The sequence below is a fragment of the Macrobrachium nipponense genome, chromosome 38, assembly GCF_015104395.2.
Source record: "Macrobrachium nipponense isolate FS-2020 chromosome 38, ASM1510439v2, whole genome shotgun sequence".
Lineage (NCBI taxonomy): Eukaryota > Metazoa > Arthropoda > Malacostraca > Decapoda > Palaemonidae > Macrobrachium > Macrobrachium nipponense.
The window spans coordinates 7,100,224-7,117,723 of record NC_061098.1 but is presented as its reverse complement, the minus strand read 5'-3'; the positions used below and the strand labels follow the sequence as shown (position 1 = coordinate 7,117,723).

Sequence of the window (17,500 nt, the reverse complement as noted above, 5' to 3'; positions counted from 1 at the left end):
ACTCGATATCGACGCAATCTTAATCTTGATAAGTAATGTCTGCGAGTGTTTTTAAAACGGAGGATGATTTTGATTCTTGTTTATTCATTAATTTATTTTCCTCTTTTTCCTTTTTTGTTAAGAAGGGACATTTAACCTTGGTAGGTCATTTATGGTATGAATGTCCTATTGGATGTTAGGGGAAGCTGCAAATAAATATACATACACACATACAACTACCTATTTGTGTATGTGTGTGTTTGTGCTATTCTCGCTTAGTTTACATGTATAATATCCAGCCTATATTTTATGCTCGAATATGAATAATTGGATGTTAAGAGGAAGTCACTTTCTTTTCAGTTATTTCACTAGTTGGGTTACTTCATAAATAAATTAACAGTGCATGTACATACATACAAACATACATGTCATATATTATCTATATATATATATCGATATATATATATTATTATATCTATATATTATATATATATAATACACACACACGATCATTCATAAACCATCTATGAAAACAACTGATAAGAAGACCGCCAGCCAGATAACACGCTCTAACTTCCAGAAACCAGAACGTGAGCATCGAACGACCTGGAAAACCCTCAACACATCTCGATAAGAACCGCATCTGAAAATCACAAACTAACAAACAAGATGAGTAGAACTGGAGAAATTGGCAAAACTCGGGGTCTGGAATCTGGAATCAGCAGAGAGGGGAGTTGTTAATTATGCTCTAGTCAATTCAGGGAAACGCGTTAAATTTGAAGATGATTTCAGTGGATTTATCTCTACCTGATCTCTTTCAAGGGATTGAGGGGATAATCTGCAAGTCTATTCGTTGCATCTAAGCTCAAGAAATAAACAGAAATTCATGAGGAGTAAAGTATACATTGAGGGACGTTTTTCAAAGGCATCAGACGGGGACACCTATTACAGGCAAATTAAGCTTCAACTGGATCAGGATATAAAATTTTTAGGCCAAAAGCCAAGTCCTGGGAGCTATGACGTCATTCAGCGATGAAAGGGGAACAGCGTAAACAGGCTTGAAAGGCGTGACAGGAGGAAATCCTCAAAGCAGTTACACTAAGGAACAATTGTTAGGAGAAGGTGGATGGCAAGATGGAAGAAACAGAATATGAAACATTCTCAGAAATCTCGATAATAAAACGCAGATTTTCTCCATCCTAAGAATCAACACTTTTAATATATTTGTGTGACAACTTTCAGTAGCAAAAATCTGTGGCAAATTCTGTGGATATTACCTTCATGATTCCTCTGATGAAGACCAAAGAATACTGTCTCTAATAATAATAAAAAAAAAAAAAAAAAAAAAAAAAAAAGCGGGGTGCTTCCAAAAAAAAAAAAAAAAAAAAGAAATCCAGCCCAAGAATTAACATTTATATGACATAACTTTAAGTAACAAAAAACTGAGACAAATTACGTGGATATTGCATTCACGATTCCTCTGATGAAGACCAAAGAATACTGTCTCTAATTAGGAAAAAAAAGTGCCTCCATAAATAAAAAAAATTAATTACGACACTGAACAGCAAGAGAATTAGATCAGCTTCAGAGCTTGTGTTCCATATTGGTGGGTTCCTGTTCGGCCTTTGTGTCAAGTGAATCCTAAACACAAAAACGTTCTAAATGTTTCCTTCTTCCCAACAAAGGCAATTATAATTTCGTCCAGCTATTGCAAAACTGCAGCCGTTCATTCCAGCTTTATACTGCAAGACTGCAGAACTGTCTTCCTGGCAGTTTTATGGATGCAGTTTTAACTTGACATAGAGAGCTTTGTTCCCTACCTCAAATTTTTCTGACGTATCTCAGCTGCTACATAATAGATCTATTGACTACACAGTCAGCAGAGATATTTACTTTTCAACGTATTTTCAATCCACTAAAACTTCGTATTAGTATTTTATTATATACTTTCACTGGATCTAACTGTTTGAAAAAAATGATATCTTACTCTACAGAAGCTACAGGACAAATGGATGGTCTTCTTACGTAAATCTAAATGGCATTAAACATACAAATAAATAAAATAAATAAAAGAAATAAGTAAGTAAATAATTAAATAAATAAATAAATAAATAAATAAATAAATAAATAAATAAATAAATAAATAAATAAATAAATAAATAAATAAATGATCCACATTCCTGGTATGAATCTGACTACATTACCCTACATTCCTCTCTAAAATAACCATTAGCATTCGACAATATTAACGTCATATCGCCTGTTTATATACTCGACGAAAAAGAAATGGCAACGAATGCATCGCCATTCATAAAAATAAGAAGCCGGACGAAGGGGAAAACAGAAGCATTGTGTGGATCTATCTCGCCGTGAATTCCGGGTCGCGGCTAATAGAAGGGGCTTCCCTTCTGCTGCGTTTCAACATTTTCTTTTCCACTTTTGCTATTTTGGGGAAGGTGATTGGCCGCGTCCCTCCGTGGATGGTTGGTGGGTGGATACCCACCGCTCCCACATGTGGTGGGCCTGTGCTATGAGGCCCCTCCGTGGAAGGTTTTCTTAAGGGAAAGATTGTAAGTTCCTTATATGGATAGTTCTCTATGAAAGGGTCATCCGTTAAGAATTGTGGTCACAGAACTTTCTCTGATTACAGGTCCTTCCGAACTGGTTACGGCCATGTCATTCCTCCTCGAAAATGGTCCCTGAATCGAGTTACTCTCACGATGATTTGCTGGATCAAAACGTTATATACCAAATGACTTACATGAGACCGTTAAAAAGTTAAGTATAATCTTAGTTTTACCAGACCACTGAGCTGATTAACAGCTCTCCTAGGGCTGGCCCGAAGGATTAGATATTTTTACGTGGCTAGGAACCAATTGGTTACCTAGCAACGGGACCTACAGCTTATTGTGGGATCCGAACCACACTATATCGAGAATTGAACTTCTATCACCAGAAATAAATTTCTCTGATTCCGCGTTGACCGAGCCGGGAATCGAACCTGGGACCACCGGATTGGCAGCCCAGCTCGAAAACCACTCGTCCAGCGTGGAACTACATACATGAGACCGTAACTTCAACATTACATATAAATGTAAATGAAGAAACAGCAGTAGTCACTGAAATATGTTTGTTTGTTTGTATGGTGTTTTGACGTTGCATGGAACCAATATGGTTATTCAGCAAGGGGACCAACGGCTTAACGTGACTTCCGAACCGCGTCGAGAGTGAACTTCTGTCACCAGGAATACACATCTCTAATGCCTCAGTGGAATGCCCGAGAGTCGAACTCGCGGCCACCGAGGTGGCAGGCCTAGAGGCGCTCTGAGAGGTGTATGATTTGAATAGATCCTCTCAACTTAATTTGGATGTGAACGCTGAATCCTTGCTAGGTCGTAGTATGTATAAGCTATTATCATCCATTTGAGAATGTAACACACTGTTCTCCTTCCTTTACTGACTGTGGTTTGTACGCTAGACCGAAACATATGAATAAATATATAGACAGATATAACTCCGAAATATTTTCGATATCCGGTGCGTATTTGAGCCTTGATTGTTGCTCGCTCAATTAATCGCTCTCTCTCGATCCAAAAGGTTCCTTCTCCCAAAATTAGTCTCTCTCTCTCTCTCTCTCTCTCTCTCTCTCTCTCTCTCTCTCTCTCTCTCTCTCTCGGAAAAAATCCTTCATTAATTTTTTTTCCTTTAAAAAAATCCCACCATCAGGTCTTTATAAAGAGGACGCCTATAAAAGTTCTCTCTCTCTCTCTCTCTCTCTCTCTCTCTCTCTCTCTCTCTCTCTCTCTCTCTCTCTCTGAAAATATCCTTCAGTAATTTTTTTCCTTTAAAAAAAATCCCACCATCAGGTCTTTATAAAGAGGACACCTATATAAGTTCCCTCTAAACTGTACGGTCCCTTAAAAAAAGAAAGAAAAAAACTCCAAAGGTTCCTGCAATGGAGACGTCTCTATTAGTTCCCTCCAAACCATACGGTCCTTTAAAAAATACTTTCCCTAAAGAAAATTAAAATAAAAACTCCAAAAGTTTCCTACAATGGAGACAACTCTATTAGTTCCCTCCAAACCATAGGGTCCTTTTGAAGAAATACTTTCCTTAAAAAAAATTTAAAATAACTCCAAAAGGTTCCTCCAAAGAAGATGCCTCTATTACTGCCCTCCAAACCATACGGTCCTTTAAAAAAATACTTTCCCTAAAGAAAATTAAAATAAAAACTCCAAAAGTTTCCTACAATGGAGAAAACTCTATTAGTTCCCTCCAAACCATAGGGTCCATTTGAAGAAATACTTTCCTTAAATTTTTTTTTAAAAACTCCAAAAGGTTCCTCCAATAAAGATGCCTCTATTACTGCCCTCCAAATAGAATCCTGCCATCACAAGCCTCCAAAACGTATCCTTCCGTCATTCTCCTTTCGAGATACATTGCGCTATATGCGTCCCCTGCAAAAGACCTCATTAATTTATCAAGAACTAGACGAAAATAACGCAACATTGCATGACGACCTCCAGCCAAACCCAACATATGTATGCATCTCGCAACGCAAATAAGCAGGAAGGTGGTTGCAACTCGCCAATCTTGCAATATTTCCGGGAGAAACTATTTTCCTCTCTCGGATCAACTCAAAAAATTCATCTAAATAAATAAATGGTAATCGCGAGACGTTTGAGAAACGTGGAAAAAGATGAATACGTTTATTATAAAAAATGTTTTTTTTTTCTTCCTTCTCATGCAATGAGTGGGAATGCAGTAAACATGATTTTCGATAAAGCATACCTGGAATAATATCCTTTGAAACCAATTTGGCTGAAAGGAAGTAAAAATAATTTTGGAAAAGACTGCCCCGACCTAATTTGTTCATGAGAGAGAGAGAGAGAGAGAGAGAGAGAGAGAGAGAGAGAGAGAGAGAGAGAGAGAGAGAGAGATCTGAAATCACGAGCATAATATCCTACCATACCAGAGGGCCACTTAGTGAAATTGACATTTAATTCCAGGCAATTTAATCTAATTCGGTAGACATATATATACATATATATCATGTCAGCAGTTGAATTTGAGACTGGCGAGAGATCCTTTTTAGATGTATTCCGTGGCCTCCTTCCTCAAGTGCAGACCAAACAGGAAGTCGCTGATCGAAATGAATTTTTGGGTTTGAGGAATTAATTGTCGTATATATAGGATTTCTGGTCATTGAGTTTTAGAAAATAATTGGGTTTTCATATAGGATATCTTGTTATTGGGTTTTAGAAATTTTTTTTTATTTCATATAGGATTTCTGGTTATTGAGTTTTAGAAAATAATTGTTTTTCACATTATATTATAAATATAGATATATATATATATATATATACATATATATATATATATATATATATATATATATAATATATATATATATATATATATATAACCCACAATAACGTGCGGTACATGAAAAAAATTTCTGACTCAAATCGGATCGAACCCTACTCTTCCAACCGAAAAGGTCAGGGCGCTACCAACTGAACCACACAGACCCTGTCATTTGAAAGACCTGAGTTTGACCCCGATGGAAGCCAGAAATAAAAAATAAATATATAAAATATATCTCTATATAAAATAAAAACCGCGTCATTAACAAAAACCTAAAAATCAAAGAACAACCAACCCCCTTCTTCCCTCTCCTCCCGTGAGACCTACCCACCCCCCCCCCCCCACCTCCTAGAGACCTACCCGTGAGTGCACACGATATCAGAACACTGTTGATTCTCCTTTGCTAAGACGATTATTGCAGAGGCGGTACGAGCGTGTATCTGCATACAAAAAAAAACCAGATCAAAGCCTCCGACAGGGCTGCCATTATCATCTTGCGAGACTCACCTTGGGCGAAACATTATTATTATTATTATTCATTATTATTATTATTATTATTATTATTATTATTAATCGAACTTTGTGACAAGATGCAGTCCAAGGTGTTTTTGTTGTTTTGTTTGTTGGTATTTATGTATAGGTATGTATAGGTATGCATTATGCATTATGCATTTATATATATATATATATATATATATATATATATATAGTATATGTGTGTATATATATATAAATTGTATAATATTTGCATATATGAATATATGTGTATGCATATCTATATTGCACACACAAACACGCATATAAATATATATATATATATATATATATATATATATATATATATATATATATATATATATATTATATTGGTGTGTTTATATACACAAACGTAAATATATAGATATATATATATTATTATATATATCATATATATATATATATACACATATATATATATATATATATACTTTATAATATAATTTATATATATATATTATATAATACTATATATATATTACATATTCTATATAATTTATATTTATTATATATATTATATATATAAATATATATAGAAACGTAATATATACATACATACATACATACATACATACATACATACATACTTATCCTCTGCTCCACTTTAATCGTCCCTGTGAGCCTTTAATTAAATGCGGCCCAATTTCAGATTGGCTGCATGCAAGCATAATTACATATACCCTTTTGAGCGAAGTGTACAGATCGTACGTCATAACAGACCTACTTTATGACATTATTTCCATACTGCTTATGGTCATCTTATTAATAAGTCTGGGAATTATCGAATAGAGAAAAAAACTTCTTTAAAATATCCAATTTTTTGTCAATATACCTCTAGCTGGGTTTTAGTATAAGTGGATTATTAAGAGTTATAATAGCTATTAATATATTTATACATTTTAAAATTGTAAATAAACGGAATTCAGTCGAATGTTATATTAAATTTCATTAAAATAAAAACCTGTAAAAAAGGTTGGAATGCGTTATTATAATTGTTTCGACAATTTTTAAGGGATTTACGTGTTCTCTGAGTTTCATTTACATAAAAAAGCAAACTTTTTATGTAAATTGATCCAATATTCCTTTTTTCCACCGATGACGACAGTCCTCATCCCCTCATGCAACATCAAACAAACATGCCGCATCATGCAACCTGAACCAAACGCGAGTCTTTTTATAACTTCCAAGACGGCTGCTCGACACAATTCCTGTCTCTAGGTAACGTTATACAGACCCTCAGTCGGTCTATCTCAGCACTTTTATAGAAAAACAACATTATGCTAAAAGATAAATAGCGAGATTTCGATCTTGCTGCTGCAGCTCCGTTGCATTACATTGATTTTGCAATATATGAGCAGCCTTCCTCGATGGGCAAATCTGATTCTGAGGAGACTATACGACATCACTTTGAAAGGAAGGGAAGAAGCTTCGTAACATTTTGGCCAAATTGACACAAATGGCTATCTATACCCTTCTCGACTTTCAGAACATTGTCTGGCTTCATTGAAAAGTACCTGGACGAGATAAAAGTTGACTTACTTATGTGAAACTAGAAGCTTGGCACTTGGACCAAAAACACAAATGCGTATCCGTTTAGATTTTCAGAAAATGTTTCGGCGGAGCTGTAAGGTACTTGAAAGGGATCAACGTTTACTGAAGGAGACAGTGCGCAGATCAGTTCTGCCTTAGGAACGTTCTGATGCGGAAAACATTTATCAAGAATAATCTGAAAGATATTCAATTTGCAGTGATCTTTTCGCCACAAATTTATGGGATTGATTTTATACATGGAAGGGGAATAGCAACAGGGTATAACCCAGGTCCTATAGTTACCCAAGGACTAACGGAAAAACGCAAGAAAAATAACAAAAGACTGGAAACATTCAGCTACAAGAATGATGCGAAAGCTGAAGGTATAGATGAAATAGCAATCCGTGAGCTTTTCTGAAAAGAATGAAAGTGGCAGAATGTAATGAAATGGCAGCAAAGAGATCGATCATTTTTAACAAGTGATGCAAATAGGGAGAAGGGCCCACCCATCTGCTCCTCTCAAAGACCATCAAGCGATTTTGGAAAAACTGGAAGGGATCTTGGTGCTTGGTTTACTAAAATAAAAAAAAAATAAAAAAATCATTAGTATACTACTTTCAAATACTTATCAACAAGATTTTAACTAATATACCCGTTGCAACGTTTATGGGATCATTTATTCATACATTTTCAGCACTGACGACTAAAACTTGTATGTGTTATACCCACCCTCTCCCAACACCCACAACCCCAAAAAATACAGTAACTTTCCTCTCGTATAAAAAAAAAAAAAAAGGCTACTCGAAATATTGACGAAACTGGGGGACTTGTGTACCCCAGGAAACAGGAATAAAAAAATCAAAAAAAAAAAAAAAAAAAAAAAAAAAACCCTCCCGAAATGATGGAGAAAGGCAAAATTGCTTTCACTAAAAGCCCTCTCCCTTATTTTTATATATAAAAAAACTGCAACTCTGGATTTTGTTACATATAATCGAAAGAGTTCCTCGATAACTACTGTCATTACATTTAAATGGCTTGGTGACTGCATTAAATTTATATTTATATCAAATCATACTTTCATATATTTATGCTACACATAATCACCAGTCCCATGATGAACGAAGCCATAACATTTAACTGACCAGAGAATTTGCATTAAAACCATGATAATCATTGCAAACCACATTTCAAAATGATTTGAATTCCGTGTTTTATCGACTGCACGAATACGTTTCCAAACGAGACTCAAATCAGGTTTCATGTTTTTGACCAGAACGAAAAATAAACAGCGTGCACTAATTCGAACGTTTTGCTTTCATGCATAAATATCATCAAAGAACCTTCACAATCTACATATGAAAATTAATTTCCCTGGAATCTGTTCCCATCTCGCGAGAGTCCTTGATAACTTGCTGATATTAAACTATTCAACTCCCGAGTTTCCCCTGCTAAAATTGATAAACGTAATTCCGAAGAATCTCTCGTTTGTTCGTTTGTTTATATGGTGTTTTGACGTTGCATGAAACCAGTGGTTATTCAGCAACGGGACCAACGGCTTAACGTGACTTCCGAACCACGACGAGAGTGAACTTCTATCACCAGAAATACACATCTCTCACACCTCTATGGGACGCCCGATAATCGAACTCGCGGCCACCGAGGTGGCAGGCCAAGACCATACCGATCACGCCACTGAGGCGCTGAACCTCTCTCTAGTTTGTGACAGAGCCAATTCGTCTTAATGACGCGTAGAATTCTCCTCAACGTTTCCCCTATATTTATGGACAAACAATAAACGTTTTCCGATGTTTGGTAAAGCTTTTCTTTTATATTTACTATGTACGTTTTGCAAACGTTAGGAAACGTTCAGACTTTCATTAAGAAGCATTCTAACGCCCACTAACGTGGCCTTAGGGGGAATCTGCCCGTTTTAACAAACGTACAGAAATACGTCTTTATGACGTTTGCAACAATTCCATAAAACGTTCAGTGCAATTACAAGTCCTAGAAACATTCCACTTACCCTCAAACGAAACATTTCCACCGGCTTGAAATGATTGATGCATGGGACCAATCTCCCCCGAAATTAATAAATATTTCCATACGGCTCATCCTCCAGCCACCCCAATCCTTCGTAGATTATCGTGTCGTGAATGACGACAATACAACCGAACGTAAATCATTCTTCTCTTCACCTGCTGGATACAATTTCATTCACAAAAAAACGGGATACGCTGAGAGGTAACCAACGCTTCATCTTCACGAGAAACCTGGCATTATTTTAGTTTCGTTTGGAGCCAATTTGGAGAGAGCAAATAACCGGGATTCTAAACGTTTGTTCGTACAAACGCTTGCAATCTAATGGGTTCTTTCGTGGTGCTCACAGCCTCACAAACTGGAGCATTCTACTTTTGGCTGCCTTTCGAGATTAAATGGAATCGAATGCTACATTGGACACCCTTTCGACCGGGAGCCTAAATATTCACTCTTGCAACAAATGCCAATATGTGCGATGTAACAGGATATAGGATTTAGGCAAAAGGCCAATCGCTGGGACCTATGAGGTCATACAACGCTGAAACGGAAATTGAGAGCAGGACTTAGGCAAAAGGCCAATCGCTGGGACTTATGTGGTCATACAGCTTGACACGGAAATTGAGAGTAGGATTTAGGAAAAAGACCAATCGCTGGGACCCAAAAGGTTATACAGCATTGAAACGGAAATTGAGAGTAGGCTGTAGTCAAACGGCCAATCGCTGGGACCCAAGAGGTCGTACAGCGCTGAAATGGAAATTGAGAGTAGGATTTAGACAAAAGGCCAATCGCTGGGACCTATGAGGTTATACAGCGTTGACACATATATTGAGAGTATGATTTAGGAAAAAGACCAATCGCTGGGACCCAAGAGGTTTTACAGCGTTGAAACGGAAATTGAGAGTAGGCTTTAGTCAAACGGCCAATCGCTGGGACCTATGAGGTTATACAGCGCTGAAACGGAAATTGAGAACAGGGCTTAGGCAAAAGGCCAATCTCTGGGACCTATGAGGTCATACAGCGCTGAAATGGAAAATGAGAGAAAAAAAAAAGGGTTGAATGTGCAACAGGATGAAAACCTCAAAGCAGTTCCAATATGAATCAACTGTTGGGAGAGGCTGGAAAGGAAGATGGAAGAAAGAGAATATGAAAGGAGGTACGGTGAAAGGAGTAAAATAGGTTGCAGCTAGGGGCTGACGGGACACAGCAAAAGAACATCAAGTAATGCCTACAATGCACTGTATGAGGAGCACTGATGGCTCTACTTCCATACAGGAATTTTGATCGGTTTTCGTCCAGGGTTCTCTGAATTGGTCAAATCAGTCAACAAAAGGTTCTTTCGCTGCAATAAATAATGCTCAGAGTTAAGTACAAATAAGAATGTTTCAGAAATCTTTTAAGGACTCTATAAAAATGCAGATCGGGCGTTTTCTTCTGAGGTGCTCCCAAATATGTTATTTTCGTATTCTTTATATATATATATATATATATATATATATATATATATATATATATATATATATATATATATAGTCTTTTTTCGCTAATAAGCGATCCCGTTCACGTCCCCCCTGAACTTTATGCAGTAAAAGTAAGGGCTACACACTCATAAAAATATAACATACATATACGTATATATATACATACATATACATGTACATACACACACATATATAGACGCATTTAGCTACAGATGTCCTTTCGTATCTTAATTCGCTCTACCTCGGAAATGATTTATTTTCATGTATGTTAACCGCAGAGGAATTTTTTTAGTCGATAAGAAATTCGTCGATATATATACGTACATATAATATATACATATATGAGTGTCTATCTATATAAAATACACAAATGCTATATGACCCAGAATACGAGATTATACCAATAATATGACTAAAGGTGCATAATCAACTGTTATATTGACCAGCGAGCGGAAATAAGCCACCACGTACCTTAAGGGTCGTCTTCAATCTTTCTCTTTGATTGATGCTTTCAGCTATCGCGCTGACGGAAGCAATCTGATACTCGCTATTCAACTGAATGAAGGAATCGAGGAGCAAGATGCAACGTTGGGGATAGATTCCCCACCCCCCACATTTCTCTCTCTCTCTCTCTCTCAGCGAGGTTTCCCTACCGTTACACCTTTCAAAGCCTTTAACTTACAGCTTCCTTTCAGCGCTGAATGACCTCATAGGCCCCAGCGCTTGGCTTCCTCTGGCCTAATTTGTATATTCCAAGGATATTCCATCCCGAATTCTAAACGGCATGAATTCGAAACTAATTATTTACTAACAGGTCAAATTTCAAATTTTACTTGACTCAAATACTGTAGTTACAAATCAGTAACTCATATTTTAAATTACATATTTCAAGGTTCTTTTTGATAAAGTATGTAGGAAATATTTTATTACATATCAGTAACTCATATTTTAAATTACATATTTCAAGGTTCTTTTAGATAAAAGAATAGATAAGCGAAAGTTCCTAAAGAATATTTTAGTTACATATCAGTAACTCATATTTTAAATGACACATTTCAAGGTTCCTTTAGATAAAGAATAGATGGCGAAAGTTCTAAAGAATATTTTAGTTGCAAATTCACAATTCAGTAACTCATTTTCATAACAAATGACATATTTCCAGGTTCCTTGAGATACAGAAGAAACAGATCGTCGAAGGTTCGTAACCTCAGTCCTCGAGAAACCAGTAATTCCGTATAAACACAACTTCGCCTCAGTCTGACGTTTTTCTCCAAGTCCGCAACTTCCAGACTCACTAATACCAGAGAGAGAGAGAGAGAGAGAGAGAGAGAGAGAGGAGAGAGAGACGAGGAGAGAGAGAGAGAGAGAGAGAGAGAGAGAGAGAGAGAGAGAGAGAGAGAGAATAATCCTCCTCCGCCGCTCTAAAAGAAATACACAATATAATAAGTTTGTGAGTATGTATATATATATATATATATATATATATATATATATATATATAGAGAGAGAGAAGAAGAGGGAGAGAGAGAGAGAGAGAGAGAGAGAGAGAGAGAGAGAGAGGATAATCCTCCATCGCCCCTAAAAGAAATAAAAAATATGATCTGGATTTATACATTCAAGAATCACAAAAATTCACATACACACACACACACACACACACACACACACAGAATTTTCAAATGGATTTTTCTTACCAAACGCCAACATCATATTAAAGGACCACACCACGACGTAAAACCTGATTAAAAAAAAACACATATATATACTATACTTTCCCTAACTTTTATTCTTCCCCAATAGCAGAACTTCTATAATTAGGCTACTAAACTCCAAGAGGGCTACGTGAAATAACCAGGGTCATCATACTTTGGTGTACTTTCCCTTCCTAGATCGGCTTACAGAACTTTTGCTCTGCAGGAGATAGTGCACCGGTACTATCATACGCCAACATAATTCGGGTTAGGTCCTGAGTCTCTCAGATATTAACAAGGACACTAATTTTCATATGGTTCTTTGGCGCGCCGATATATGCAGCGACATATTCTTTTAAAAATGCCGCGCTCGTTGAACTTCTCCTCTCCAGAGGTCTTTAAAAAGATTAATATGAATTATGATCCTGTTATTCACTTCTCAGCAATAAAAATCAATACGGAAACATAATTCGAGTTAGGTATCTGGCCAAAAATATTAACAAAGAGCTATCTATTTATTTTTTGCTAGCGTCGAATTTGATTCACAATGAAGAAACATTGAGAATAAACGTTTCAATATGAAATATGATTCTTTAATTGGATTCTCAAGTAGGAAACTCACGTTTAAATTCCTTTCCTATTTCAATATAACCCCTTTTTTGCAACTGGAGTAGATTTACATCAACCGTGCATTCAATGTCTAGGCCAGTCCTTTACGACGCTCCTGATTGGCTGTTGATAAGCCAATCATGGGGCCGGAAGCTCTCAGTCTCTCTCGAGAGTTCACATGGGTAGTGTTTATATTCCACCTCTCCTGAGGTATACGTCTTTCAGGAGAAGTGGAACATACATCATATCTATGTGAACTCTCTCGAGAGACTGGGAGTTTCCAGCCCTGTGATTGGCTTATCAACAGTCAAGCAGGAGCGTCGTAAGAGACGGGCTTAGACATCAAATGCACGGTTGATGTGAATTTACTGTAGTCACGCGAGTGTAGTTTATTGGTCTTCCACTGATCGAAGCAGAGCAGAGGCACATTTTCGTTATCTCCAAAACTTGACGGTTTCTTCATCAGTTCTGGAACAGACTCCAAAAAAGGGGAATATCAGACGACGCTGGATTTTATAAGGAAAAGAAAAATCCACATTTTTTACGAGCGTGTGATCACACGTGACAAGACTTTAATCTTTCAAGGAGTTCTTGAAAATGGACAAGTAAAAAATGAGCCGAAGTTTCTCCGGCAAATTGAGTTTTCTGTACAGCGTATATATATATTTTGCTGTATGAGCCACGGCCCATGAAACTCTCAGCCGCAGCCCGTTGATGGCCTGTCCTACAGCGTTGCCAGACGCACGATCGTGGCTATCTTTAACCTTAAATCCAATAAAACATACTGGGGCTAGTTTTTAAGATCTGAGGGCGGACAGAAAAAGTGCGGACGAACGTACAATGGTGTATGAGCTGCGGCCCATGAAACTTTCAGCCACAGCCCGGTGGTGGCCTGTCCTACAGCGTTTCCAGACGCACGATCATGACTAACATTAACCCTGAATAAAATCAACACTACTGGGGCTAGTTTTTAAGATCTGAGGGCGGAGAGAAAAAGTGAGGACGAACGTACAAAACCATCTCAATAGTTTTCTTTTACAGAAAACTAAAAGCAGTCAGTGCATTGGAATCTTCACAAAGGGCATAATCATGGAGTACTGCTTCAAGTCAAGAGTAGCATTCAGCCAATACAACTACCAGTTGTTCTAAAAATTTTGATTGAAAAGATCAAAAGAAAGGAATCCACAACTGTTGGAAAATGGTTTACCTCTTTTATCAGGACAAGAAGCAAAGACAGAAGTGTTGATCCAAGAAACAAAATCATTCTACTCTGCCACCTTCCCTATCTACCTCATCTTGCTCCAAGGGAATATCATTTTCCCTAAAACTGTCATTATTTACTCTAATAACGTTTCTTAGGCGGGGATCAAAACTTAAATAAATGTAAGACCCAAATAAAACCGTGTTTATTTGCGGAGGTTGAATATATGGATAAGAAAAAGAAATCTGTTATATATTTTTCTTATTATTTTCACGCCTTCCGTATGTGCCTATTATCTCGCAGTACTTAAAAAGGTGGTACAACAACCATTTATTGGATAGTTACCCTGGCCACGAAACAAACGTTTTCTGTCTTAAACATCCTCCCGTTTTCTTTGTAGCTTTACTTATCCCGTTTTCTTCGTCATTTTGATGCGGTGGTCCCTGACCTACTACAGCATAATACAATCTGTAATCCTCTTAATAACTTCAAGTGCCGGTCCAAGTCTACCGTAACAATAACAATTGCTTCTCCACGTTGACGAGTTTCGATCCAGACTTGAATCTATCCCGTTATGTTAACTATTTGGGATGGAATTATTCAAGTATAAACTCGCTGATTCAATGCAATATCAGCTCACTGACGTCCACAGGTGTCATTCGTTGCTTAGTCAGGAGTAATTGGTCACTTCTCGTGGTGTACTGTTGGCATTACTTGAGTGCATTTGAAGCATCCCTTCGTCCCACAGCTGCAGCCACTTTTTAGCCTTTTACTTTACCTCCATTCCCGCTCCCCCTCTTCAATCTTGCTGTCCTACCACTCTTTAACTCTTTTCGCTTTCTTATGGACTCAATTTCGTAAGTAACATCAAATCAAAAGCTTCTTCTTCAAGTAAAGCTAAATTTTCCTGGTTGACTGTAACTGTGAAATACCCACCGTAAGTAAAAAAATTTTTATCAGTAGATTTATTTATAAATAAATAAATAAACAAATAAGTAAATAAATAAATAAATAAATCGATAAATAAATAAATGGGGCGTAATTTACTCCCCTCGTCACAATGCTACATGATAAAGTATATTATATATATATATTATATATATATATATATATATATATATATGTGTGTGTGTTGTGTGTGTGTGTGTGTGTGTGTATTATATATATATATATATATATATATATATATATATATATATATATATATATATATATATTTTGTCCGTAATCATTACCTTATTTCTACATTGTATATAATTACCTTTTTTCCTTTTCATATTCGCTAATATTTCAGTAGCCTTGTCATCTAAACAGATCGATATTACTACACTATTCGCAGAAAGCATCCATACGATCTATAGCATAAAAAAATGAATCAGTACGAAACCATCTATTCAATAAATCCTCAACTAGAATACTTTTGAAATCCATTACAATTAGATTAGCTAAACTTATTTTTTGTTTTTTTCTTTTATAAACAACACTAGATACTTTAATGTGCTCTTATGAAGTGGAACAAATTTTTCATTCTTAGTGGATAATGCTGATTGTAGTACAGCTAATGATCACTAGGTATAATCAAAATACCTAACATTTGCAGGAGACAGAAATAATATACATACATACAGTTCTCTCTCTCTCTCTCTCTCTCTCTCTCTCTCTCTCTCTCTCTCTCTCTCTCTCTCTCTCAAGTGAACATATAGGACTCTACGCTACCCTAATTATGAGCACCACAATAAACACAACCTCTCTCTCTCTCTCTCTCTCTCACGAGAACCATACTAAAGCACATCCCATTTTCTTCCACTTCGCAGGAGGGGTCATGATAAACATCCAACTGTGGGACGGTCCAACGCGTATGTCCACCCACATGACCGGCCAGTCTCCCCCGGGGAAAGGCTACTACAAGAACCAGAAATCGTCCTCACGCCCAAACGCCCGCGCCATGACGTCGGCCGCCCCCTTGTCAAACGGCCACACGGCCATATCGACGCTCCAGGATGAAAAGGAGGATTCCTTCTAAAGGAGAAAAAAAAAAATAAAAAAAAATCTCCAACTAGTCTCTCTTCGACAGAAGTAACTCTAATCCTGTAAATGGAAAGATTGCTTTGAAAGAGACTCGATTACGCTGGAAAGGATTGAATTACTTTGAAAAGGACTGGATTACTATGAAAAGGACTTGATTACTTTTAAAATAATTGGATATCTTTGAAAAGGACTTGATTACTTTCTTGGAAAAGGTTTGGATTCTTTGGAAAAGGTATTGAATTAATTTGAAAAGGACTGGATTATCTTTAAATGGATTGGATTACTTAGAAAAGGATTGGATTACTTTGAAAAGCGTTGGATCATTTTAAAAAGGATTTGATTATGAAAGGGGTTGCATAATTCTAGAAAGGATTTGATTACTTTGAAAAGTCTGGATTCTTTGAGAAAGGATTGGATCCATTTAAAAAGGGTTGTGTTACATTAAGAACGATTGGATAACTTTATAAACGATTGGATTCATTTTTAAAAAGGACTGGATTACTTTGAAAAAGATTGGATCCATCTAAAAACGGATTGGATTACTTTGAGAAGGACTGGATTGCTTTGAAAAGTATTAGATTACTTGGAAAGGGTTGGATAACTTTAAAAAAGGGATGGATTCATTTAAAAAGGACTGGATTACTTTGAAAAGGATTGTATTAAATTCCTTCCTTTGTGGAAAAAAATAGTGTTTGTGATGTTTTTAAACTCCTTAAAGAGACGAACGTTTATTCTGGAGTAAAAGGAGAATTTCCCGTGAGTTAAAAGTGTTTGAAAAACTAAGTGGGGGATTATAGAATGGGAATATGGAATGGGATTAGTAGAAGGGTAATCAAGCCTTGACATTTCCACAACGGAGCTACGTTACATTGAATATTATCAATCATGTGTGAAGCGCTTGTTTGAAGGAAATCATATATTCTGTGAAGAAAAACAATAAAACAATTGTGTGAAGTGTTTGTTCAAAGGAAATTATATATTCTGTGAAAAAAAAAAACTATGTAAAACAATTTGGTGTAAAGTGTGATTCACTTCATTCTCAT

General features: G+C 36.5%; 1 protein-coding gene across 1 annotated transcript in view; it reads left to right on the top strand.

The window, feature by feature from the left end:
• LOC135209869 (thyrotropin-releasing hormone receptor-like) overlaps positions 1-17,500 on the top strand; it is a 307,062-nt gene that overhangs the window by 289,485 nt on the left and 77 nt on the right. Inside the window, exon 3 of the mRNA XM_064242627.1 lies at positions 16,244-17,500. This exon is cut by the window's right edge and continues 77 nt beyond it. Coding sequence (XP_064098697.1) covers positions 16,244-16,452 — 209 coding nt within the window. The 3' untranslated portion in view covers positions 16,453-17,500. The remainder of the gene's footprint in view (positions 1-16,243) is intronic.